Source organism: Oncorhynchus mykiss, chromosome 19, assembly GCF_013265735.2.
Source record: "Oncorhynchus mykiss isolate Arlee chromosome 19, USDA_OmykA_1.1, whole genome shotgun sequence".
NCBI classification, from domain to species: domain Eukaryota; kingdom Metazoa; phylum Chordata; class Actinopteri; order Salmoniformes; family Salmonidae; genus Oncorhynchus; species Oncorhynchus mykiss.
In genome coordinates, this window is record NC_048583.1 from 39964536 (window position 1) to 39992241 (window position 27706).

General features: G+C 45.0%; 1 protein-coding gene across 13 annotated transcripts in view; it reads right to left on the reverse strand.

Annotated features, from left to right (window-relative positions):
* The window catches only part of syne2b (spectrin repeat containing, nuclear envelope 2b), a 142854-nt gene that overhangs the window by 9410 nt on the left and 105738 nt on the right, over window positions 1-27706 (reverse strand). For 11 of the 13 annotated variants that reach the window (XM_036954795.1, XM_036954792.1, XM_036954794.1 and 8 more), the window contains 27 exons: window positions 26325-26468; window positions 26026-26196; window positions 23955-24088; window positions 23666-23870; window positions 23331-23513; window positions 23080-23199; window positions 22839-22993; window positions 22525-22672; window positions 22238-22332; window positions 21772-22003; window positions 21490-21684; window positions 19584-19709; window positions 18899-19054; window positions 15940-16098; window positions 15012-15178; window positions 6325-6487; window positions 5472-5659; window positions 5187-5337; window positions 4253-4435; window positions 3383-3520; window positions 3051-3245; window positions 2489-2795; window positions 2256-2324; window positions 1607-1743; window positions 1336-1459; window positions 930-1141; window positions 574-774 (listed from right to left, as the gene is read on the reverse strand). In XM_036954795.1, the coding sequence (XP_036810690.1) occupies window positions 574-774; window positions 930-1141; window positions 1336-1459; window positions 1607-1743; window positions 2256-2324; window positions 2489-2795; window positions 3051-3245; window positions 3383-3520; window positions 4253-4435; window positions 5187-5337; window positions 5472-5659; window positions 6325-6487; window positions 15012-15178; window positions 15940-16098; window positions 18899-19054; window positions 19584-19709; window positions 21490-21684; window positions 21772-22003; window positions 22238-22332; window positions 22525-22672; window positions 22839-22993; window positions 23080-23199; window positions 23331-23513; window positions 23666-23870; window positions 23955-24088; window positions 26026-26196; window positions 26325-26468 (4458 nt within the window). Of the gene's footprint in view, window positions 1-573; window positions 775-929; window positions 1142-1335; window positions 1460-1606; window positions 1744-2255; window positions 2325-2488; window positions 2796-3050; window positions 3246-3382; window positions 3521-4252; window positions 4436-5186; window positions 5338-5471; window positions 5660-6324; window positions 6501-15011; window positions 15179-15939; window positions 16099-18898; window positions 19055-19583; window positions 19710-21489; window positions 21685-21771; window positions 22004-22237; window positions 22333-22524; window positions 22673-22838; window positions 22994-23079; window positions 23200-23330; window positions 23514-23665; window positions 23871-23954; window positions 24089-26025; window positions 26197-26324; window positions 26469-27706 lie in introns of those variants that run through there. The other 2 variants (XM_036954790.1, XR_005037720.1) reach the window with 2 other exon arrangements.

Below are 27706 nucleotides of genomic sequence, written 5' to 3' on the forward strand. Positions count from 1 at the left end.
TTCTCATTTACAACTGCGACCTGGCCAAGATAAAGCAAGGCAGTGCGACACAAACAACAACAGAGTTACACATGGAATAAACAAACTTACAGTCAATAACACAATAGGTAAGATTAGGGAGGCAAGGCAATAAAATAGGCCATAGTGGCGAAGTAATTACAATTTAGCAATTAAACACTGGAGTGATGGATGTGCAGAAGATGAATGTGCAAGTAGAGATACTGTGGTGCAAAGGAGCAAAAAATAAATAAATAACAATATGGGATGAGGTAGTTAGGATCTTGCTAGCTCGTGCTTGGCTTTGCCCACCTCCTTGCTTGTTATGCCCACTATGCTTAATTTGCTAGCAGTGTAAACGACAGGTTAGTTATAAATATTTTTGATTCAGCCCCATTCAGCAATATGGCGTGCTTCAAATACTTCATGCTCCATTAGGAGTATTCCATAGGAATATGTGGATGATGTCAGAACTATCTACTGATTTTCATTTCTATATGCGTAGTGTACTATGGGGAATACGGTATCATTTGAGATTTGACCTCAGAGTGTATTGTATCGAGTTGTTTCCCTCACCTGGCACTGCATGAGTGCGCTCTGCAGTCGTTCTTCCCAGCTCTCCAGGCCGGCGCAGGCCTGTGTCCAGCTGTGATTGGCTGTCCTCAGGCCCTCCTGCAGCTCCTGCAGCTCAGCGCTGTCCCCACACTGGAAGTCCTGACCACTCAGGTTGATGGAGATCATCAGAGACTTGTAGCTGTTGAACGTCTTCTGCATCTCCTGGACAGAGAACAGGAAAATTGTGTTTCTTGTTTGTCCATAAATCAAATAATGATTCCCATTCATCTCTTTTACTAATGAAATAACAATCCCTAGTTTTTGTCTATTGTTGCCCCACTGGCATCACAGGAGATGTGTCATACTTGGGCCCTCACCTTGAGTCTCCTGATGTTGCCCTCCATGTCTCGGATGCTGGTAGCCGGGGCCAGCCTCTGCAGCCTCTCTAGCTCTGGCAGCACATGGCCCATCCAGGAAGTGATCTCATTGAGGTCAGAGTTCAGCTTCTGCCACTGCTGCAGGTCCTGTTTGATGCACAGCTCGTCACTGAGGGCCTGGGCCTGCAACAGCTCCCAGCGTTCGATCACACCTGCACGACAACAGGTCACAATGGTTATAAAGGCCATTGTGGCAGATGTAAAGCCTAGTCCCAAATCTGTTTGTGCTGTCTTTCCAAACTTTGCAACAAAAAACAAACAGATCTGGGACCAGGCTAGCAGATATAGATATAGCAGACAGAATATAAATGGCTGTAGATCAGTCTGTGTTACCAATGACACCTACCAGTCTGTTTGTCTGCGGTGGTTAACGTGGTGAGGCCTTGGTCCTCCAGCTCCTCATCATTTAAGATCAGTTTGACCCTCTTCACACTGTCGATACTGCCACTGCACTCTGACATCAGCTTGACCTGGCCCACGGACACAGACATGCCAATGTCACTACCTATCAGCACTATCATCAACTAACAGTTATGTCTTTATTCAATGATGTTAATGTCTATACAGTTTAATTTGTGTGTTTTGAGAAATAACAGGCAGACAGTTTGGTGACTTACATAGCCCTGCTGGTGAAAGGGGGTGCTGGTGATGTGGGTGGGAGAGGAGCCCAGGCCCAGGATGATGTCCCTGGGAACATGTTTCCTCTCCTGTGGCTCAGGGGAGTGCCAGCTGGGGGGGTCTGTCACCGACTTCACTGGGATGGGGAACAAGAGGAGGAAGCAAGTCAGACTAGGGCAAGATAGTTCTAGGTTCACTGAGTGGTCATGGGCAGTTGGGCTCCCCTATGGCCACTTTGAGATTCCCTTATGCTGAAAACACAGAAAACATTTTTTACCAAATGTACATGCACACTCTACCAAAGGAGATGCCATGAGAATGCCGTGACAACTGACTACATGCAGCAGAACACTCAGTAATCAAATAGTGAATCTACAAATAACATCAATAAAATCCAGTGATGTACTGTATAATCATGCAGTGGTGTGTATGAAGATATACAGATGCAGGTGGTTAGGGTCAAGTCATGGTCAAGGCCTGTGGTGGGACAGTGTTATTAACATCCAATAATGTACAAAACCAATCTGTAGGCCTGTATGTCCAGGGGAAGGCGGATAGCAGAGCTGGGGGGGGGGGGGGGGGGGGGGGGGGGGTCATAACCACACAGCAGCATAACCACACATGCAGGACAAGAGGCAGAGTGCCTACCCGGGACTGCTCTCAATGCTTTGGCAGTTGCCTTAACAAAGGACTCTGAGCTCTCAGTGATTTCTACATCTGCAACAAAAGAAGGGTGTCAATAGGTACTCTTCTCTTGGACCACTATGGATAGAATGGCTCTCTTCAGCACACTCTTCTTCATTCATGTTCATTCACCTGGTAACAAAGACTGAGACAAAGCCAGGTACAAGAGACTAGAGAAGTCTATCAGTGGTCATTACCTGACATGGCGCTATAGTAGGTAGCATCCTCCTCATCCTCATGGGATGAAGATCCCCCCACGTCCACAGTGTGGTCCCACTCCAGGGGGATAGAGTCCACGCTGACCGGGGTCTCTCGCCCCGAACACTCCAGAGGGGGGGCCAAGAGACGGCACCCGGCCTGCCGTCCCAATAACTCGCCCGTCACTCGGGACTCATCCTCCTCCTTTTCCTCTTCATCTTCCTCCCCCCAGGAACTTCCAGCCAGCTCCGCTGAGTCCTCCAGATCGGTGTCACGGTCAGACAGGTCCCGCTCCTCCTCCAGAACCTGAGGGAGAAAGAGGTAGGGATACCAACCTTCAGTCATACTGTGTAGATGCATAGCATTTCCAATTATACTTTCCTAAAAAGCATCTTGTTTGTAAGTGTAATTGTCCAGGAATGAAATGGATTCATATCCACAGTTTCACAGACTGGAGTTATATGACTATATAACTATATTTGACTACAGTCAAAGACTGTTAAATGAGGTGAGGTAGAGTGTGTCATAGTGTTGCGGTGAAAAGAGATGCAGCCCACTGACCGGGCGTCTGTTGATGAGGCGGTGGTGGAAGCGGGCCACCCTGCCAAACACCTCCTGGCAGTAGGAGTGCAGCTCCTCCAGCTCATCCTCTATCAGCACGGCGTCCAGAGGAGCACTCTTCTGGATCAGGTTCTCCCCAAACACGATCAGAGCATCGATCTTATTGGTGTTCAGAGTGATCTCCTGCTGGAAGCCCTGAAGGAGGGGAGACCAGAGAGAGAGAGATCAGCTATCAACCCGCCAGCCAAACATTAAGCATAAACACATCGTATCAATAGAGGAAAAGGAAAGGAAGATGGATAGACTATAGTGGCCAGTGGGAGTCAACGTACATTGAGCTGCCTCATCTTGTCCTCGATGTCGCTCTCTGAGAAGTGCTCAACGTTGGTTAGCTGCAGGTCCATCTCAGTGAGCCAGACCAGGATACCCTCCCGTGTGCCCTCAAAGTCTTCCCTCTGAGAGGTAAAGTGCTGCAGGGGACAACCGAATAGAAGATTAACATTCAGACATTTAGTAGAGATTTAGTGGATCACTTAAATTGAGTGATTTGTAAAACCAGCACTAATCAGCATAGGAAATAACAGTGCATTGTTATTTCAAAATCAGAAATCATCAGCATTGATATTGAACTAGATTGAAAGCAAGTTCATTCAATCTAATGTGGAATAACGGATTTATTCTTGGCAAAGGAGAAAGTATATTCATAGCATATATGGAAATGTCCTATAGAGAGAGAATTTAGCTGCTCTGTCCAGGCAATGTGGGGAAGGGGCAGAGGGCGACAGAAGTGAAGGTCCCTAATCAGATGCTTCTTTTAAAAAAGATCCTCCATCTGGCTCCAACCACATGCCACAATGTTAACAGCTGCTTGGCAACATGACTGTCCTTGCTTTTTCACCATCAGAGCGGTGACCTAAATACAGCAGGCTTAGTGCTGATGCTGAGCTAACGCATCACTCAGATCACTACTCACATCTACACTCAGAACCTAAAATAGCACACTGGTGACCTTACACATCAGCACTATAAGATAGGGCGTGTTTTTACGTGACTCTTGAATAGCCCCAATCTGTTCACATTCCCATTCTGACTTGACCTTACCCACCAGAATTTCAGATACCTTAGGGTAACTGATTCAGTGAGGAAATATTGATAACTCCTCTCACCCTTAACCCCTATCCCCTGACATCTGACCCTCTCACCTTGAGTCTACGGAGAATGGCGGCCACCCTCTTCTGCAGGCTGTCCCAGCGCTGGTTGCCCTCGTGAACCATGACCTTGAGTTTGCTGGAGGCGTCGGTGCGGTTCTCTCTGGCCAGACGGCGATACTGCTTGTTGACCAGCTCCAGCTGGGTCAGCCTCTCATGGACCTGCCTCTGGAAAGCCTGGGGGTGGAATCAGGGGGTAGGGGGGCAGGGAGATAGGTCTGGGTTAAGACTGACATCAAATATATTTTAAGAGTGATATTGGATTGATGTTGAATGGAGAAACACATTGTGTTCTGCACTCCAGAGTCGAAGAATAGATGAAAAACATGGCAACGCTTCCCGGTGAATACATGTAATCAACGCCAACATTGATTCCTCTAATCAATATAGTTCAACAATTACATGCACGATTATGCCAATTAAATGTTCAATATCAACCATGGTCAATCTGGAGGCAAAAGAAACGCACACCTGTTTAGGAGAAGTGCTGGCTAGCAGAGTAGAACACTTGAAAAATTAAAGGAGAGCCGCACACTCTAGGAGCTCAGATGGAATCATTTAATAACCAATGTTTCGACAGCCAAGCTGTCTTCATCAGGTTATGACATCATTTCAGCCATGGAAACATACTGGAAGAGCAAGACAATCATATTTGGTAAATAATAGTGTCGTACAGCTACTCTGGTTGCTCTCAAGAAAAAGAGAGGGCTTCAGCAGAGCCCAGATTAACCAGGCTAATCTCTGTTAGTAATCCATACAAACACGGAAGGCCGAAGGTCAATTGTCTCTCGTCACCACATGAGAACCTGACTACTCATAAACAGAAAGAATACTCCGACCAAAAGCTTTCTCAAAAGTTCAGTGGCAGACATGTCGAGAACATTTTGGTGTGAGGGTTCATAGGTCATCAATGGGTGTTTTTGCTGACCTCAAACTTCTTGAGTTCCTCCTTGGCGCTGGTGTAGAGGACATCCGCCGAGACAGGGTTGGCCGCGGTGCGCTCAGCTGTCCTCAGCCAGTCCTCAAAGCGGGAGTAGTCATCCAGGAGCTTACACCACAGTCGCCATGTTTCCTCAATCCTAAAAGGAAGAGGTTGTAGAAAGAATTTATAAGCTATATACACGAGGGGCTTACCTTTTTGACAGTCGTTCATCTGTGTCTGTGTTTGTGTGCGTGTGTACTGTATGTGTGTATGTGTGAGTTCATGCCTCACCTCATCCTCCTCTCCATGGACATGGCACAGATGTTCCTCCAGCGACGGTCCAAGCTGCGGGTGGTCTGTTGGATGGAGTCGTTCTCTGTGTCGCTCCCGCAGGCATCAGCATCGTGGAGAAGAACATCACAGAGAGTCAGAACTGACGCTACGCCCTCCGTGTGCTGCTCAATGTCCCGCTGCAAATCCTGCATACAGACACAGGAAGATAGAGTCAACTGTTTAGATACACCTGAGTAACACCCATTGCTTTTGAAGTAAGTCCTCAACCTCCACAACACATCTCCTGTCAGAACAATAGAATCTTTCAGAAGCTGCGGTTTGTTCTATGGAATCTGGCGTTGCCCTGGCCAAACCTGGAGGCCTGGAGAGCACAGCAATGTAAGTGTCATTTCCAAATGCATCTGAGTGTTCCCTCACTCCCTGTAATGACCAGAATAGCCCTTTCTCAGGAGCCGCAGGAGACTGTTTTTCCCTCTCTATGAAGCACGGCTCCATTACACTGTTCCCAAAGAACATGTGTCGGAAGCGGGAAGCAGGACTATTAAGGCTAAAGTCCATTTCCACCTGCATTCTTAGCTCTCGGAAACCTACAGTAGCTTCATTACAGCACATCTCCCCCCACTGGTGTGATAGCATGTCTCCTGCTCTCTGTAACCCGCTGGGACCCCAATACAGCATACCACATTCAAAAGTGTCAAAAAATATATTTCACTCTACATTCCTCCCCTCAGCTTTCTGACCCACAGAGACTATGTAAACTAAACATATTCAGTTAATGTTAAACAGCCTGTACTGAATGGTGTTTGTGGTTAGTGTATGGGGTGTCTGATACCTGGCCCCTAGTACCCACCTGCTGCTCAGCCAGCTTCCTCTGGATCTCATCACTGTGGCAGACGCTGTAGACCACGGGCTTGGCCAGCTCGGCCTCGATCCGTGACAGCCACGTCCGCAGGTTGCTCATGTTCTTATCCAGCTGCTGCACTGTCACCAGAGTCTCCTTTAGCTTCCTCACCCTGGGGAGTCAATCTAATCAGTTAGTCAGTCAATCAATAAATAAATAAATCGACCAATCAAATCAGTGAAATCAGGAAGTTTCTTCATCCTGTTTGTCACCAGTGGCACAATTCTTCACCTATTTACTATCCCTCCCAAGCAATGACATTGAAACCAGATACACTGTAACTGCCTAAATAATGGAAACATTTGAGTAAACAAGAGATACAAAGTATATTGAAAGCAGGTGCTTCCACACAGGTGTAGTTCCTGAGTTAATTAAGTAATTAACATCCCATCAATCTTTAGGGTCATGTATAAAAATACTGGGCAGGCCACCAGAGCTCAACCCAATTGACTGCTTATGGGAGATTCGGTTGCGGTGCCTGAGACAGCACTTTCCACCACCATCAACAAAACACCAAATGACGGATTTCTCATGGAAGAATGATGTCACATCCCTCCAATAGAGTTTTGACACTTGTAAAATCTTGGCCTACAAAAGGGGGGCCGCCAGCTGCCCATCCCTACATTAGAGCATGACCTATATCAGCACGGTCCTCTGAATGACGTCTGCCAAAAATGTAGAGCACTACACTGCGATTTCATTTCCACTGGTCAATGACCTAAATCAGTGCGTTCCTCTGCAGGAGGTGACACAACGCATGAAGAGCATTCCACTGTCATGTGACCCGCCACTGAGCATTCCACTGGAATCTCCCACAAACAAACCTGTGCATGTCTACTACTACACAGCTTGACCACTGGCTGCTCTCATTATACGGTCCAGAGAGATATCCACTTACTCCCTCAGCTATGAGACACCACCATTGTAATGCAAGGTGCCCGACCGGTGCTTGTAACCTGACTAGCAAAGCAGAGATCTGATGCAACACAAGAGAAAAAACAGAAACATGCTGCTCTCAGGCTTGCTCATAACGGTTGTCATTCCACCCGCATAGACAAGGTACAGACTCCAATTCTAAACTGATCTGCTGAGAACGAGCAACAGAGCGAGAGAGAGGAAGAAAGACAGACATACAGTGTTGTTGTGTGTCTATTTTTGGCTGAGTAATTGTGTTCATCACTGAGGCATCCAGAGAATACTGCTGCAGGCTGTGGTGGATTAAGGTTCTGTGTACCTGAGGATGATGCCTGGTAGTGGAGGAGAGACTGAATTAATAACATGCATCATACTGAGAGAGACTGGAGCTACGGACAACTCTGTCTGAACATGAATGGCAAATAAACATACACTGACACCGTGCAAAAATACACAATGAGCCAGCCTTGTGTTAGCCATCACGCTGAGTCTGAATGGCAAAAGCTGCGGCTGTGGCTGCTACTTGCATGCACTGACAAAGCACAGCCCATCCCCCCTCATTCTTGCCCTCTATCTCTCCCTCTCCCTCTCCCTCTCTCTCTCTTTCTCTCTCTCACAGACACAACACAACACCTTTTTCCGCTCCTCTTTAACCCAGCCACCTATTGAGTCCCATGCTTGCTGTGTGTAGGGGCGTGAGGGCTGGGGGATTAGGGAGAGAAAGGTACTTACGGCTGGGCTAGTGAGGAGGCTACTCCACGGCGGTTCACCCGTTAGCAAGCGCTTCCCCCCGCTCTGCCTGCCTCATACTCTCTGCAGTCAGCTGTCCCCTCCCCCCTCCCTCAGCCTCAGCCACGCTGGACCAGACTAGATCAGCACCTCTCCTCAGCAATATGCACGGGCACAGGGAAATGTACTTACATATCACACACACACACACACACACACACACACACACACACACACACACACACTAGTAAGTACTTTATTCCTTTATAAAAAAAGTATCTGTTTATGTTGCACAGACAAGATACCACCGTACTGGCTCTGTAATTGGCTGTAGATGGGAGCATCTGCCAAAACAACTCATTATACACCTACATCCAGTAAGTTATGAGCTAGGCCTCCAGCTGGCAGGGCAGCAGCCATTGTTCAAGGTGTCAGTGGACTGTGGGAGTGGGCTGATGGGGGGGCTGCTGGGAGGTCAGTGTACCTGAGGGACAGCCCTGAGTCCTGGTACCTACCTGGAGATTAGAGCCAGAGCCATAAAAACTCAAGTTAAAGTTAGTCTAGCGCTAAAGGGATTACAGGGCCGAGGCATGCTACTACCAATGTTACTGTTACTACTACTACTGTTGCTGTTACTACTACTACTGGCACTGTTATAGCTACTACCTTTAGTGTTACTGCTACTACTTTTACTGTTACTACTGTTACTACTACTACTACTGTTACTGTTACTACTACTACTGCCACTGTTATAGCTACTACCTTTAGTGTTACTGCTACTACCTTTACTGTTACTACTGTTACTACTACTACTGTTACTGTTACTACTGTTACTACTACTACTGTTACTGTTACTACTACTACTACTGTTACTGTTACTACTACTACCTTTACTGTTACTACTACTACTGTTACTACTACTACTGTTACTGTTATAGCTACTACCTTTACTGTTACTGTTACTACTACTACAGTTACTGTTACTACTACTACTACTGTTACTGTTACTACTACTACTGTTACTGTTACTACTACTACAGTTACTGTTACTACTGTTACTGTTACTACTGTTACTACTACTACAGTTACTGTTACTACTACTACTACTGTCGCTGTTACTACTACTACTGTCACTGTTACTACTACTACTGTCACCGTTACTACTACTACTGTCACTGTTACTGTCACTGTTACTGTCACTGCTACTACTACTACTGTTATTACCTTTACTTCTACTACTGTTACTACTACTTTCACTACTACTACTACTACTACTGTTACTATGACTGTTACTGTCACTGTTACTACTACTACTGTTACTGTCACTGTTACTACTACTACTACTGTTACTGTTACTACTACTATTACTGTTACTACTACTACTACTACTGTTACTACTGTTACTGTTACTACTACTACTCATGTTACTACTGTTACTGTTACTACTACTACTGCTACTGTTATTACTACTGTTACTGTTACTACTACTACTGTTACTACTACTACTTTTACTGTCACTAGTATTACTGTTACTGTTACTATTACTACTACTAATGTTGCTGTTACTACTACTACTACTACTACTACTACTACTGTTACCACTACTGTTACTGTTACTACTACTGTTAATGTTACTACTGTTACTGTCACTACTACTACTACTGTTACTGTTACTACTACTGCCACTGTTACTGTTACTACTACTACTACTGTTCCTGTTACTACTACTGCCACGGTTACTGTTACTACTACTACTACTACTACTGTTACTGTTACTACTACTACGGTTACTGTTACTACCACTACTGTTACTGGTACTACTACTTTTACTGTTACTACTGTTACTGTCACTACTACCACTGTTATTGTTACTACTACTGCCACTGTTACTGTTACTACTACTATTACTGTTACTGTTACTACTACTACGGTTACAGGGCCGAGGCATGCTACTACCAATGTTACTGTTACTACTACTACTGTTACTGTTACTACTACTAATGTTACTGTTACTACTACTACTGTTACTGTCACTGTTACTACTACTGTTACTGTTACTAATACTACTGTTGCTGTTACTACTACTACTGTTGCTGTTACTACTACTACTGTTACTGTTACTACTATTACTGTTACTACTACTACTACTACTACTCATGTTACTACTACTGTTACTGTTACTACTACTGTCACTGTTATAGCTACTACCTTTAGTGTTACTGCTACTACCTTTACTGTTACTGCTGTTACTCCTACTACTGTTACTGTTACTACTACTGTTACTGTTTCTGTTACTGTGTCTGTTACTACTACTGTTACTGTTACTAATGTTACGGTTACTGTTACTACTACTGTTACTGTTACTACTGTTACTGCTACTACTCATGTTACTACTACTACTACTACTGTTACTGTTACTACTACTGTTAGTGTTACTACTACTGTTACTACTGTTACTGTTACTACTACTGTTACTGTTACTACTGTTACTGTTACTACTACTGTTACAACTACTGTTACTGTTTCTGTGTCTGTTACTACTACTGTTACTGTTACTAGTGTTACGGTTACTGTTACTACTACTGTTACTGTTACTACTACTGTTACTACTACTGTTACTGTTACTATTACTACTACTGTTACTGTTACTAATGTTACGGTTACTGTTACTACTACTGTTACTATTACTACTTCTACTACTGTTACTGTTACTAATGTTACTGTTACTGTTACTACTACTGTTACTACTACTGTTACTGTTACTACTACTACTACTACTACTGTTACTACTGTTACTGCTACTACTACTACTCATGTGACTACTACTACTACTGTTACTGTTACTACTACTGTTACTGTTACTACTACTACTGGTACTGTTGCTATTGTTAATGTTACTACTACTGTTACTGCTACTACTACTACTCATGTGACTACTACTACTACTGTTACTGTTACTACTACTGTTACTGTTACTACTACTACTGGTACTGTTGCTATTGTTAATGTTACTACTACTGTTACTGTTACTACTACTACTGTTACTGTTACTACTGTTACTGTTACTGTGTATGTTACTGTGTCTGTTACTACTACTGTTACTAATGTTACGGTTACTGTTACTACTACTGTTACTGTTACTACTACTGTTACTGTTACTATTACTACAACTGTTAATGTTACTGTTTCTGTTTCTGTTTCTGTTTCCGTTACTATTACTGTTATTGCCACCACACTGACAGGTGGGCATCTTGGGCCGCAGTCGCCCGACTGTCAACAAGGGCAAGACCAGAGACGCAGTGCTGCCTGCCAGGAAACACTGCTTAACTCCCACCTACAGTATATCTGTCATTCACCCAAGCAATTAAAGACACCATACAAAGAACAGCATAGAGCAATACCCAGCAACTATTGAAATATCTAGTGACACCAATTTACATAGAAAGTCAGGGTAAGCCTTTCATCTGTCATAAGACAGATGTCTCTGTCTCTGAGGAATCCTATGCAACATTAAGTCTTACATTCACTTTGTAATGAGATAAGAGACAAATCCCTGTGGCATGTTAAGTATGTTACTGTGTAACTGTGTCTCCCATAAAAGTGTTGAAAAGATTCACTTCAGCTACCCACTGTCTGAGCATGTTGCATGCTGTCACCTTTATGACGGCTCATGAGTCTGTTATGCTAAGAAACTTGCTATGGTTCAATATAATATGAGTGCTGAACAGTAATACAATCTATGACTCAATACCCATTATTATCACCAGACTACCCCCTTCCACACACACACACACACACACACACACACACCAACACACACACAGACAGACAACTCTATTTTGCACCCCCTTGTCTGAACTCAACCAATCACCATGGCAACTGAGCTGGTAACCTGGTGCCAAAGTTCTTTGAGATATACTGCATCGCCATGGCTACAGGAACTTCAACCATAAAGGGGAGACGAATGGCCAAAGAAGTGCTTTTTTAACAGCCGTACTCAAACACTGAATAAAACATGCTGAATCCTGTACTTACAGCAAAGAAAAACAGATATAACTCAAATCCCTGTCTCATCAGACTTGTGAGCACTGAGCTGACTCCTGGCGTAGAGGGGGTTGTTTCAACAAAACATCTGCCTCACACGCCCCTCGTTCAGACAATGGTGAAGAGTGCGGGGGCCTTGGGGGCCTTGGGTAGGGGAAGCTGGGGCTACGGGCCCTATGGATGACACAATGCCTTGTGTCAGCAGACGGCAGCTGCTGGACAGGGTGACGGAGCATCCAGTTTGTTTTGGGGGACAAAGGCGACCGGTGAGCCTGAGCCAGTGTCAGCGCATCTAATCTTCACCAAGTCAACTTTCACTAATCTTCCATAACACACTGCAGTGGGTCCGCCCAGGCACAGGCTGAGGCACGGTCCTCACTCATCACCACTCTGAAATGTCCCCTGTCTGTAATAAGCACTCATCCAAATAGGTGACACATCATTTCAGGACCCTATGATAGACCAACATAAACTGTCAACCTCCAAATCAACTCAGTTACAACACTTCCTGTTGTAAGCATGATAAAATGAAGGATGATTCAAATCCCCTTTGTGAGGTCGATGAGCAACACATAGCAGAGTTAAGACCACTCATTGCTTAATAATGCAATAGATCTACAGTGTAGGCATCATTGAAGACTTTAGGATTAGACTTTGAAATTGTGAAATGCTATACACATGTATGCTATTGCAATGATGGCATGCTCTGGTCTTGGTGAGGGAAGGTTGTGTACCACCTGTACACAAGATTATAGTGCATCATGGGATGACCGGAGATGATGGGAAGTGGAGCTGACAGGACATCCTTCCTAAACGGGCCGTGAGGAGGCTAATTGAGGGCCCGGGGCTATCCAGCCATCTCCCCTCCCTCTATACCACTCTCTCTTATTGCCCTGTATCTCTCTTTCAGCTCCCTCTCTCTCACTTACCTACTGATCTAAAGCCAATTGTAGCCCTCTAACTTTTCCCCCCAATACACAAAGCCAATTGTAGCCTTAGTGCTCTAGTCTATACGACACACAAAGCCAATTGTAGCCTTCCCCTCTTGTTGTGGTGAAATGAAAACTGCCATGTACATGTCGTGAGAGGGAACTCAGGGCAGAGACATAGCAACAGGCTAAATGGTTTCCACACCGCGTTAAGCAGCTTGTTCAAGTGCAACAGGCAGACATTCCTCACGTTTATCTGCTTACAGGGCGTTACAGCTACAAACAACCATGGAGACTGAGGCCCAAATCCTGTCCTCATGCGCTCTAAGACGGAATAATTTCATCCCAACTTTTACACCATGTCTCTGGAATAGCGGCAGAATATGTAGGCTAAACTGGGGGTCCACACATTCCTTTGCATAGCGCCACATGGACCAGTACTAAGTGGCAGAATGGACTAACTAGCTCATTAACAGGATAAAACATCCATGCAAGGTTGGCTTAAAGGACAGTGTGTTAGTGGGCTGGGCAGCCTGCCCTGCATTCTCTGTGTTATTCCATCCTATATCTATCCGCAATCCTAAGGACCTCAAACTTTAGGCTCCCTGTCATTCATAGAGAGAACCCTCTCCCTGTCCCTTGGTCCACATGGCCATAGACAAGTCCAGAATATCACTCAAATAGAAACCCCTCCCTCTGCCTGTTGTTGCTATGCAGGCAGACTCCTGTTAGTGAGAGAAAGACAAGGCAGCTGGACACCATGTTAGAGAGAGCCAAGAACAGCCACCATATGGCCCAGCTAAATCCCTCATTCTCATGGAGGATAAGTCCTCCCCCTTCCTCCCCTTCGCAGTGACTCTGTATGTCTGGCCCCTGTGGCCAGAGTAAAAACATTCCACTGAAGAGCAGGTCAGCTGGCTCTCTCTGACAAGTGGGGCCTCCGAGTTTCCAATTAACCACTTGGGGGTGGGGGGGCTAGTATAGGCTATAGTAGTGCCTGCCTGTGAACAACAGCAATGACGCCAGCATGTTAGATTGAATAACCTATTCTCTCTGGAGATCTAATACCAGTGCACTATATGCTACCCTCAATAATGAATAGCAATTGAATGAATGCTACTAACTAACATGCAATGCAAAAAGCTTGGATGATGAGAATGACTCAAAAGTCTCTTAAAAATATTCTAGCAGAGGCTTGTAAACAGGCTGCAGCAGAGAAGACTGCAGACATCATTATACCAATGATGCCCAGAGAAAACAAGGCCGCATCAGTGACCAGAGTTCGAAACACTTCACCTAATGATCGACATCTCAGAAATAAATCTTGTTAGTGGAAAAAGAAAACACATGAAGGAGGACACAGTTTTAACCCGCTGCACACTGCAGACCTAGTGTCCATCAGACGCACGGTGAATCGTTACAAGAAGACTACACTTGGAATGGCATCATAGTCTCATAATACACCAGTCCTCCCTGATGCATTAGATTAGAGCATCTTTTTTTTCAATCTCATTAGTCCTAAAGTATTCTATATATCCGCCTTGATATTCCTCTAAATGGATCATGTGTTTACTGCTTTCCGAGACACGCATGTACCATCAATAATTGCATCATGCTGTATGATGACACATAAGAGGTAAGCCTGTGTAAAGGTATTTCAGCAGTTCTCTTCATTCCACTCTGTGTTGGATTGGGATTAATGTTTCTGGATTAATAACTATATCCCTGTGATGGCTCCCTGAAGCTTTCCCTGTTATAATCTCAAAGCTTGGAACATTGCAGCAGCAGCAGCTGTTCTACCCTGTCCTGTCCTCACCTAACCCTAGTGGTAGAACCAGTTCTGACAGCGGTCAGACCACAGTCTTATAACGATGCGTTGTTGTAATGCATCCTCTGTGTTGTTTTGAATGACAAAGAGAAATCAATCCATTTGCAAGACTGATATACTATGCACTCGATATGCCCTAACCAAGCTAATATTGTGGTCAGAGAGTCGTAAAGGTCCAACTGTGGTCTTACCTGGTCTCTATGTGATCAAACAGGTGCTGCCAGCGGTCGTTGATGTCCTTCAGCTTGTCGTTGACCTCGGTCTCCTTGGTCTTGTTGCTAGCGGTGATGAGCTGCTCTCCAAGCAGCTTCAGGTGGGTTTTATTCTCACTGAAGAGGTTGATCTCCTCCATACAGTCCTGGGAGTCACACAGAATGGGAATGAGTATCTGAATGAGTGCACGTGTTGTGTCAAAGTAATGTTTAATATGAGAGGGAGAGGGTATGTGAGTGTGGGTTGAAAGGTTTTGTGAATGATGGTATTCTATAAGAGAACATTTCCCCCAATAACATGTATTATGGTATCAATGTTTTAAAAAGTCCAATATTGTCCAGTCAACAAAGTGTGACATCCACCTCTCTCCAAGCGGCCCTGCTGCTGAGATTAAAACAGCTGTCGTTCCATTCACTGGCACGATAATTCACAACACATTGAAAACTTTGTATCCCTCCCTCCTCCTCTCGGTCTCCTCCTTCACAACATTCCCCACCACTCTATCTTCTGTCTGTAGAGAGCTACTATCTCTGTTTACTTCCCTACTTTCATACGGTGGACTTTGATCGGCTGTTGAGGGGGAGCCAATCAGTGGAGTGATAAAAACCAGTCTGGATATGTTTAAAAGTCTAACCGTTGAACTGTGGCTGTTGGATAAATCTAATCTAAATGACAATAGATAAATGAATCACTGTTTACGTTCCACAGTGCCAGGCCGGTTTATTGTTCTAATAATCCAATTCAACTTTAAAGTTTTTATAATTTTGATCTAAACTTGATTTAGATAATTCTGACTAAGATATACACCAAAGGGAGTGAAACTGTTCAAACTGTTTTGATTATATTTTAATCACAAAGACTCAGGACCCCCCTTGTGGGCCAAGCAGCATGGTACAGCCCCCCTACCTTCTTCAGCTTCTCCACCATCTCCTCGATGCTGATGTCGGCATTGTGTGCTACTTTGTTTTCCATCTGCGTCAGCCATTCACAAAGCTCCTTGTTTTTCTCATTAAAGATGATCCATGCGTTGAGACGGTCTGCTATCTCCTGTTTGCGTAGGGAGACCTTAAAGGAAACACAGAATATGGACAATGTATGCTTAATGGGCAATAATAGAAGGTCAATGTACCATAGATAACTGTTATCATATCTACTATATGGTTAAATAGTGAGTTAGGTGGGCATGGATTCTGCAAGGGTTTCTCCAGACTAAATAACAGTGACAGTAAGATTGCCAAGGGAATGTCAGGGAAACCAGTTCAATTGCTTCACCAAAGTTTCCTTCAAGTTAGTAATGATGTAATGATAAATAATGATGACACAAAGATGTGGAGCATTCACACAGACAGGTATGATTTCTCTTCAACCAGGAGTTGAGTAGAACTGTACTTCATTGCATGCCAAAATGAAGTCTGTTCGTACTACTCTGTGTGACACGAGAGAGAAGGATTTGTTGTGGCGCGTGAGAAACAGGTTCACACTATTAATGGCTGCCGTGATTATGAGTACTTCAAGACGATGCCACCTCACTTCACCACCCAAATAACAGGCAGGTGTAGTCCTATGCTCACAGATAAAAGAAACCAATATAATCTACACTACATGACCAAAAGTATGCGGACACCTGCTTGTCAAACATCTCATTCCAAAATCATGGGCATTTATATGGAGTCGGTCCCCCCTTGCTGCTATAACAGCCCCTACTCTTCTGGGAAGGCTTTCCACTAGATGTTGGAACATTGCTGCGGGGACATGCTTCCATTCAGCCACAATAGCATTAGTGAGGTCGGGCACTGATATTGGGCGATTAGGCCTGGCTCGCAGTCGGCGTTCCAATTCATCCCAAAGGTGTTCTATGGGGTTGAGGTCAGAGCTCTGTGAAGGCTAGTCAAGTTCTTCCATACCGATCGACAAACCATTTCTGTATGGACGTCGCTTCGTGCATGTGGACATTATGTTGAAACAGGAAAGGGCCTTTCCCAAACCGTTGCCACAAAGTTGGAAGCACATAATCGTCTAGAATGTCATTGTTAAGATTTCCCTTCAAAGCCCCAGACCATTATTCCTCCTCCACCAAACTTTACAGTTGGCACTATGCATTGAGGTAGATAGCATTCTCCTGGCATCTGCCAAACCAAGATTAGTCTGTCGGACTGCCAGATGGTGAAGCGTGATTCATCCCTCCAGAGAATGCGAGTCCAATGGCGGCGAGCTTTACACCACTCTAGCCAACGCTTGACATTGAGCATGGTGATCTTAGGCTTCTGTGCTCGGCCATTTCAAGAAGCTCCCGTCGAACAGTTATTGTGCTGACGTTGCTTCCAGAGGCAGTTTGGAACTCGGTAGTGAGTGTTGTAACTGAGGACAGATGATTTTTACGCGCTGCGCGCTTTAGCACTCTGCGTCCCATTCTGGGCTTGTGTGGCCTACCACTTCGCGGCTGAGCAGTTGTTGCTCCTAGATATTTCCACTTCACAATAACAGCACTTACAGTTGATCTAGCAGGGCAGAAATGTGACGAACATTCAGTAAGGCCATTCTACTGCCAATGTTTGTCTATGGAGATAGCATGGATGTGTGCTTGATTTTATAAACCTGTCAAAAACGCGTGTAGCTGAAATAGCCGAATCCACCAATTTGAAGGTGTGTCCACATACTTTTGTATATATAGTGTATCTTGTACTCAGGCAGAGTAGCCACAGCAGCACAGAAAGAGTTAACCCAAAGTTAGGCCAAGAAAGTGAAAGGTAAGATGGACTCCATCTGCTATGAACATCATGTGCTTATTCACCATTTATCAAAAACAAATGCAAAATAAATCAGTTCTCTCTTTATCTACGTTCACTTCCACTAATAAAAACACTTTCCCAAAGACTTCATGTTAATTTTCCACCACTCGCCAGACTGAGTGTGAGTCTAATGGAGTCAGTGATGGGTACACAACTCTGAGAGATAGACATGGTGGATGTTGTGGAGGAACATTAGGAGAGGTGTAAGCAACACCCTTCAGCTGACTGCTGCATCGTGTTCCCATGTGACAGATTTTGGGATGAGCACCAGGCACAGGAGTCAACACTCCCCTTGAAATCAAATCACAAATTCCATCAGTAAAGTTGTCAAAACTGTACTAATTTTGTAATTTAAGCCTGAAAACATTGAATCAGTGTTTTTTTCCTCACCCGGTTGAAGTGAAAGCCTTAGAATAGCCATAGCAACGGCCCTAGCCTGACGACAGGCTGATTTCCAATACAAAGGGCCTGCTTCCTGAAGCCTAAACTAATTTCTCCATCACCATCTGGCCCCCCATTCCCACACAGCCATCTCCCCCAAACCTGTATGTCTCTACCCCAGAAACTAACCCAAAAGCTCAGGCTCCAGCACATATCCACCAAACTTGGTTTTCATTCTATGGTTGACCATACCATAATAAAACAATTATACAATAATATTTCAGAAAATTTGACATTTTTAAAGTTCTTGAAGTGTACCACTACCAACTGGGTTATATTTATATAAAACTAATCAAAAGAGTAATCAAATCAGAGTCAGATGACAGGCTTGTTTCCCTTGCAAAACAACTACTGATTGGATTAAGAAATTGAGTTTCTGCATTTAGTTATCTGGACATTCATGCCAACCAACTTTTTCTGTATATGTCACCACGGCAGCTGCTGTCCCAATACAAACACACACACACACACACACACACACACACACACACACACACACACACACACACACACACAGGGACTGTTTGGCTATTGCCTTCACACTAAACACACTCAGCCTAGTGAGCCTTGAGCCTGCAGGCTGTCTAGCCCAGAGCCCAGCCGTCTCCCCAGCCCTAGCCAGCCATGTCCCCTACCTTGAGGCAGAGTTCCTCCCATTGACAGTGGAGGTGCTCCACCTGTTCCTGGAGTAGCAGCACGTCGTCAGCAATGATGTACTGGGACAGGTCCGTCTTCATGGTGGCAAGTTCAGTCAGGCTCTCAGCCCAGTCATCCAGTGAGTTCTCAGCCTCCTGCATACCATAACACAGCACCAACAAACTGTCCCGTCAGGCCCCCTCCACTCCAGTCCATGCCACGCGCCCTCTCTCTCTCTCTCTGTCCTGCCCCTTCTCTTTGCTCTGCTTCTCTCTCTCTCTATTTCTCCCCGCCCCAGGAGAGGATTAAGGGCCGCAGCAGACCAGGACAGAAGGAGGGGGGAGGGGGTAGGGGGAGGGGATAAACCCCTGATGGGCCACAAGAGATTGAAAAGCCAAACATGTTACTAACTTGGCTCTGCTCTTGTGTTCTGACTGATACTTTATCTGTTTTAGATGTGCTTTAGTGGGCCAACTAACGACTTCCCAGTCTAAGGACTGAAGTCTCATCAGCTTCTATCGCACAGTGCACACAATAAACTTTGATAAAACAAAACAAATTACCACATGAACACCAAAAGGACTCTTTTGTTCCTAACTTTTGTCCCACTCCATTCTGCCCTATGTATTCACACACTGGGTGAAAGGGTCGAGACATTTGGAAACAACTGTGTTTACTACTTACCTTAGTGAGTGTCTCTGTAATTTGGAGCTCATTGTCATGTTCTGGGATCAACTGCTTCAGTCCAGTCTGCATGGTGTCCAGCTGCTGCATGCTATAGGTTAGTCTGGCCTCGCAGCGCTCCCAGTTCTGAGAGTAGAAAGGTAGTCATGTAAATAGATATACACTAGTTGAAGGAGTAGTTGAGAAGGTTAGTAGAAGTTAAGAGGAGCATTTCTGTTTTTAGCATTGAAAAGGATTTTTAGTGCCTCCATTGTCAGGGTGGATGAAAAGGGAATTGATGTAATCTATTGGATATCATCAAAGCAAAGAAAGACTTGGCCAAAAAGCAGACGAAAGGGGAGAGCGGGTTAAGTTTCCAAGAACAGACACGAGACCTCCCACAGAAGGAGAGGCCAGGTGTCAATTCAGGTCAGTGAACATCAACATATCTCATGCCTCAGCCCTTCGTAGAGTATCTCTAGGTAATGCCCGAGGAACAGCAGGGCCAAAAACAAGCAGGTTTACCCAGTTGGAGAGGCTCTGGTCTCCATGTCCACCTTAGTGCTCCTGACAGCACAGGGACCGGAGGAGTTCAAGTGCTCTAATACCCAGACAGGCTTACACTAAGCTGCCTCCCGGCCTGCCTGCCTCCTCCCTGCCTGCATGCTTGCCTCCTCCAGACCCGCCTGCCTCGTCCCTGTCTGCCTCGTCCCTGCCTGCCTCCTCCCTGCCTGCCTCCTCCCTGCCTGCCTGCCTTGTCCCTGCCAGCCTGCCTAGTCCCTGCCTGCCTCCTCCCTGCCTGCATGCTTGCCTCCTCAAGACCCACCTGCCTCGTCCCTGCCTGCCTCCTCCCTGCCTGCATGCTTGCCTCCTCCAGACCCGCCTGCCTCATCCCTGTCTGCCTCATCCCTGCCTGCCTCGTCCCTACCTGCCTGCCTAGTCCCTGCCTGCCTTCTCCCTGCCTGCCTCCTCCCTCGCTGTGGTTACTACATGATGTGTTATTTCATAGTTTTGATGTCTTCACTATTATTCTACAATGTAGAAAATAGTCAAAAATAAAGAGAAACCCTTGAATGAGTAGGTGTTCTAAAACCTTTGACCGGTAGTGTATATGGGGATCTGTTTCTAGGACCACTCACTCTGATAAGGGACAAATCACTTTTACAGGCCTACTCAATGGGAAAATATTTCCTCCATGAACCACAAGCTGTCATAAAGAGTCTTAAAACTACTGAGTGCTGTGGGTCAAAGAGCCTTCTCATGACTGAATGATTTATCAAGTCTGAAAGCTGACTAAGGCGCTCCCTCTGACAAAAGGTTGACCAGTAATCAACTCAGTCAATCGGTCAGTATCCCACACTGCCAGAAACCCAGATCAGTGCTAGACTAAGCCAGACTACTGGATGAGTGGATAGTTGTTATAGAGAAGATCCAGGAATGTACTGTAGGTCAGTGGGCTGATCTGTGTGTTTCAGGCACAAAACTGCTAAATTTGACTTTACTGCTTTGAGCCCAATGAGGGAGGAAATGGACTGCATGTAACAGTAGGGGTAGAATGGGCATTTAAGGTGAAATGTAACCACAGTAGGGGGGTAGGGGGTCAAATATAATAAGGCGTTTCTAAAAGTAGACCTCTGACTGTAGAGAATGCCTGTTTCACATCCGACATTTCAAGGCTAAGCTAAGATCTTTCTTTATATTGTAAACCTGTGACTCTGACAGAACTTTACTCAATTCTATTGATTCAAAGGTATCCTCTTAACTCTGACCTATCATTTGTATCAATCATTTTATAATCAAATACACTTAAAACATGTTATTCCACTAAACTGTGATCCACAGATAATGATCTTCCTATAGGTCAGCTGATTGAGTAGTCTCTTCCCCAAGCTGCTGTCTCCCACTGACTGAGGGGCAAGAGGAGCACCTGAATGATAGCGTTTGTTATGTCCTTTCTCTTTTCCAGCAGTCCTTGCAGGTTCTCCCAGTCCTCCTGCAGGGTAGCCAGCTCGGTCTGCAGCTGTGCCTGAGTCTGTTCGTCCCCCATGGAGAAGAGCTGACGGCCTAGCTCCAGAGTGTGGATGTAGCTGCACTGGTACCTCTGGAAAAGCAGCTCCGTGTGCTACAGTCCACAGAAGACAGAAGGAATGCACTGTCATTTATGAACCCTTGCCCTTCCCCTTGGCTGTATCAATCTCTAACCTATTACCTTCATGTCGTAGAGGGAGCTTCGGAGCTGCTGCAGGCTGCAGTGGGCTGGCCCTGTGGGGGGCAGGAGGGCATGGGCATCTGCTACGAACCTCTGGAGCTTCCTGAGGCTGCGGCTGTAGAGGTGCCAGTGTTTGACTAGCCCCTCCACCAGGGAGCTCCTCTGAGCTGCCCTCTGCACAGCCCCCTGCCAGTGCTCCCTCAGCTGGGCCAGCTTCAGGATAAAGTCGCTCCTGGGGGACAGAGAACGGTAACAGCATACAAATGAATACAACTTTAAGAGTAACTCTGAAAGCTAAAATCAATGACGATGATTGATAATGATCAAAAACGTGTAACTAATCACCAGCTGATGGTCAAAGGACCACGACGCCCGTTAATAGAGGTGGATACATCAATGGTGCAACAGTTCTTACAAAGACTCTAACATTGATCATGTGAGCAGATCATCTCTGTCCTGTCCTCACCTATCATCCACGTCTCCCCTCTGCAGCAGACGTAGAGAATCATTGATGACAGAGTGCAGGATCTGATGACCGATAGACATCTCTAACTGGAACCTCTGAGACACCAGAATCACAATATTACTGTCATATTCACTGGTCTAGTTAGTGTTACTGAATAGATACTGATAGTGGCTGTATTTTTATGTGTGTGTGTGCGTGCGTGCGTGCATGCGTGCGTGAGTGCATGAGTCTGTGTGTGCGTGTGTATGTGTGTGATGTAAGCGTGCGAGCGTATGTGTGTTTGTCACCTGGTGTGTGCGTAGCTGCTCTCTCAGGCCGCTGTAGGTACTGGCCAGGTCTACTGCTAGGCTGTCCTCCATCGTCTGTAAGAAGTCCATCCAGTTCTCACACTTCTCCTGAAAACTCTGTTGCCTCAGTGACTCTGTCTGCAACTCACTGACACACAAACAAGACACACTTTAAACCTGCCATACTGTTTTCTAGTGTAATAGTAGGGAATAGCCAGAATTTCGTTTTTTTATTGACTAATTTGTGGTAGACTCTGTCTGTTAGTGTCTCTCACGTCACCACGCTGACAGTAAATCACTTCTCCTGTACTGACCTGTAGGTCTCCACAGCGCGGGCCGAGGCCTGAGCCCAGCTCCAGTTGAGGCTCTGTAGTCTGTGGGTGGCAGGGTCACTGAGGGTCAGCCTGTAGCTCAGCTCATTCAGTATATCAAGGTCAGGAGAGAAACCACTCAGCTCCAGCAGACCCATCTGGAACACATGGATCCAAAGTCAGTCTCTGGATATACAGTATAGAGGTTTGACTTTAGCATGAGGTCTGTTTTGTGTTGGCCTACCTTGGATATATACATTTGTGGAGGCACGGTTACACTTTTCAGTCTCCCCTCCCAGTCCTCAAGGTGTTTCTCAAGGGATGCCAAGACACTCTCAAACTCCTGGAGCTGCTCATGCTCTTCCTGCACACAGATACACACATTAATAACATGGTCAGGGATCAGGCATAAAGGCATTCATAACATAATTAAACAAGAATGTAATGTGATACAAGTAGCTATAAAACAATAAGGCAAATATCACCACACAGTACCTGGAGATGCCCAAGTGTATCGGCCAGTGACTGGCTCAGATGTAGGACACCACGGGTTAGCATACGGCTCTCTGATTGGATGAAGACGGCAGACGAGGGTTCCACTCGTCCACTGAGTTCCTTAGAGGCCTCTAGCACCCCCTCCAGGTCGGTCTGTAAACTGTCTGTTCTCTCCTGCAGGCTCTGGGACAGGGGCAATGAAATAAATATAGCAGCGAGAATGACAGAGTTCTCACAAGAACTGATTCAGGATCAGTCTGATCTATACTCTCATACGACTCATTAACTATGTGCATATTCCCTCTACCATGTAGCTTTCATAATATCCCACTTACATGGACGGCCTGTATCTGGGCTGCAACCAGTTGTGTAGTGTTGTCCTGACCAGGTGGCTGGTTCATCAGAGCTGTGACATCACCCCTCAGTGTTTGCAGACGTTGGGAGAAAGGTACAGAGAGACGGGCATAAGCCCCCCAGATCTGGAGCAGTGTCTGAGTTCTATTCAGGTGATTCTCCAGCTCACGATTCACCTTATTCCACCTTGAAAGACCACGAAAGACCACTCAGTGTAAGTGCGTGTGCATGTGTATATGCGTGTTTGTGTGTATTGTAGTTTACACTGACCTGGTTCTCTCTCTATCCAGTTGCTCTGACATGAGGAAGGTGGCCGTAGGACTGATCATGTCCCTGAGGATGGAGAGAGTGTGGATCAGACCGTCCCATTCTGAGTCACACCCCTCAGTCTCCTTCCTTAGAAGCTAGATACAGGAACACATACACAACAGTGTGATTGCCTGCTCATAAACTGTCTTATAACAGGAACAGTGCAATGACAGGTTAAAAGACAGAGGTCATATACCCAGTTACAAATCAACAGTGGTGACCCGCCATTCAGGGCCCCACCTTTTATAGCAAAAAAAGTGGGGGGGGGGGGTTGCCTGTTTTACATGTTATTTTCACATTAATAAATCAAATCAAATCACATTTTATTGGTCACATACACATGGTTAGTTGATCCAAGAAGGCTCAAGGTCATTGGCCACATATAAAATTATGTCAAATCACGTTACATCTACAGTAGCTTTGATTGGACTGATCTTGTCAACATCATACTTTCAAAACCTTAGCTAGCTGTCATCATCATGAATCAAGTCGACAATCTACTGTCAAATGCTTTTTAATCCTTGTCATATGAAGATAAATAATTAAGAGAAATTATAGATAAAACGTATCGGTGCTTATCGGCCATTGGACATAAAGTGGGTGTGTGGTACCAAGTCTGGGTTAGCGGGTCTCTTTTCCAAGCTTAAAAGGATAAACTTTCAACATTGCCCATGCTGTCAATCCAGCATGACCTCTGCCGCGGTCAAAACAACTGGAAACTCAGAACTGGGAAAATTATACTGGGACAACTGGGAACTCTGAAAAAAAACAAGCTCCCACTGGGAAAAAAACATTTTGAACAGTCATCCAACTCGGAATTGCAAGTAGGGAACTCAGGCCTCATTCTAGAGCTCCAACCTGAAGATCACTGACATTATCACAATTTGACCTTGTTTTTTCTGAGTTCCCAGTTGTCTTGAAAGCACAATACATCCAGAGAATGCAAAGTTTGATAACAAAATTTGCCTACGGAGGACCGCCGTGCCACCTTCCTGTTCAACTGAGCACAGCACAACAAGGTGAGTCCAAAATGTATTGTATGCCGCTGCATAAATTATGTAATATTCCAAGGAGATATGTATACTGTAGCTAAGAAATTAATACTAAGTGTATGTTGTGTAGTAAGCTGTTAGCATGTGAGCTCCTGAGTGGAGCAGCGGTCTAAGGCACTGCATCTCAGTGCAAGAGGCGTCACTATAGTACCTGGTTTGAATCCAGGCTGTATCACATCCGGATGTGATTGGGAGTCCCATAGGGTGGCGCACAATTGGCCCAGCATCGTCGTGGTTTGGCCTGAGTAGGCCGTCATTGCAAATAATAATTTGTTCTTAACTGACTTGCCTAGTTAAATAAAAGGATCAATTAAAAAATGGTCCCTTTTCCGCTCTTAACTTCGCCTACTGTTCTGACTTGGTGGTGCCCATGTAGCCTATAGCTTGTTTTAGAGAAATGTAATCATTGAATATTGTAAAAGCTTTCATTGTCTGCTTATATGCCCCCTTTATTTCTCCAACGGTTCTGACTTGGTGTACAGGGAGAATACCGTAAGAACGGCTCATGTTCTGAATTCTAAACAGTTATATTGACTATGTCTGTCCTAGCTCGCTCATTAATGTCTTAATCAAAATTACGGATTGCCTCTTATCCCCTCATCATCCACTTATGCCATAGTTTATACATCTCAATTGTCATTAGAAATAACATTTGTTAAGCAAGTCAGCCATATTAGGTACTTTTTTTTTTGAGGCAGAAAATGAGACTGAATGAACTGTTTCGAAGCCAGACAAGGCTCCGCTGATAGCCAGGTGTAGTAGTGGTAAGGTGTTGGGACTGCTGTTGGGACTCTGCTGTTGGGACAGCTTTATGTAGGCCCTAACAGTTTGTGGGCACCGTTTGTCACCATTATAGTGCACTTAATGTATTGTTTAGTGTTGTGCTGTGTTTGTGTAGTGATGCTGGCATGCCCCACTAAGATTTACATGCTAAAATCGCCACTGCAAATCAAACTTGATGGCTATACTGTAGTACCTACCTGGAGCTTTTCATAGAGTCCTTGCAGGGCCTGGAGAGAAAGCTGAGGGAAGCAGCTGTATTCCATAGCCTGGCAGGTCTTCACTGTGTCCAGTGTTGCATCATTCAGTCCTTTCTCAAACCCAGCCCACAGCTCCAATACCTGTTTCAGTCTCTGTCGCACAGCTTGGTTCTGGAGGGGGAAACAATGAGTCAAAATAGGAGTCACTGCACCCTACAATTTGAAGGTTTTTACAACTAGTGTCCATACAGTGAATACATGTATTTGTTAAGAAACTGCCCTCATTCCCCTGAGCTTACCTCTTGACTGAGGGCTGTACAGGCCTTAATGAGATCATCTGTCTGAGTGATGAAGGCACAGGTGCCATCCTCTTTTCCTGTGAGGTGTTTCTCTCTCAACTCTTGAAGAGCTGTATAATTTAGCGAGAGTTTCTCCTCCAGACCCTGACAGACAGGAGTAGCAGTAAGAAAACACAGTAACACATGCATGTTCAACTGTAGGTCCAATCCCCAATGTATTTGATTTATTTATTCAGTTTATTTGAAACAGGGACAACGTACAACAAAATATATGTCTCAGAAGTAAGATACAGTGCCTTGCGAAAGTATTCGGCCCCCTTGAACTTTGCAACCTTTTGCCACATTTCAGTCTTCAAACATAAAGATATAAAACTGTATTTTTTTGTGAAGAATCAACAACAAGTGGGACACAATCATGAAGTGGAACGACATTTATTGGATATTTCAAACTTTTTTAACAAATCAAAAACTGAAAAATTGGGCGTGCAAAATTATTCAGCCCCCTTAAGTTAATACTTTGTAGCGCCACCTTTTGCTGCGATTACAGCTGTAAGTCACTTGGGGTATGTCTCTATCAGTTTTGCACATCGAGAGACTGACATTTTTTCCCATTCCTCCTTGCAAAACAGCTCGAGCTCAGTGAGGTTGGATGGAGAGCATTTGTGAACAGCAGTTTTCAGTTCTTTCCACAGATTCTCGATTGGATTCAGGTCTGGACTTTGACTTGGCCATTCTAACACCTGGATATGTTTATTTTTGAACCATTCCATTGTAGATTTTGCTTTATGTTTTGGATCATTGTCTTGTTGGAATACAAATCTCCGTCCCAGTCTCAGGTCTTTTGCAGACTCCATCAGGTTTTCTTCCAGAATGGTCCTGTATTTGGCTCCATCCATCTTCCCATCAATTTTAACCATCTTCCCTGTCCCTGCTGAAGAAAAGCAGGCCCAAACCATGATGCTGCCACCACCATGTTTGACAGTGGGGATGGTGTGTTCAGCTGTGTTGGTTTTACGCCAAACATAACGTTTTGCATTGTTGCCAAAAAGTTCAATTTTGGTTTCATCTGACCAGAGCACCTTCTTCCACATGTTTGGTGTGTCTCCCAGGTGGCTTGTGGCAAACTTTAAACGACACTTTTTATGGATATCTTTAAGAAATGGCTTTCTTCTTGCCACTCTTCCATAAAGGCCAGATTTGTGCAATATACGACTGATTGTTGTCCTATGGACAGTCTCCCACCTCAGCTGTAGATCTCTGCAGTTCATCCAGAGTGATCATGGTTCTCTTGGCTGCATCTCTGATCAGTCTTCTCCTTGTATGAGCTGAAAGTTTAGAGGGACGGCCAGGTCTTGGTAGATTTGCAGTGGTCTGATACTCCT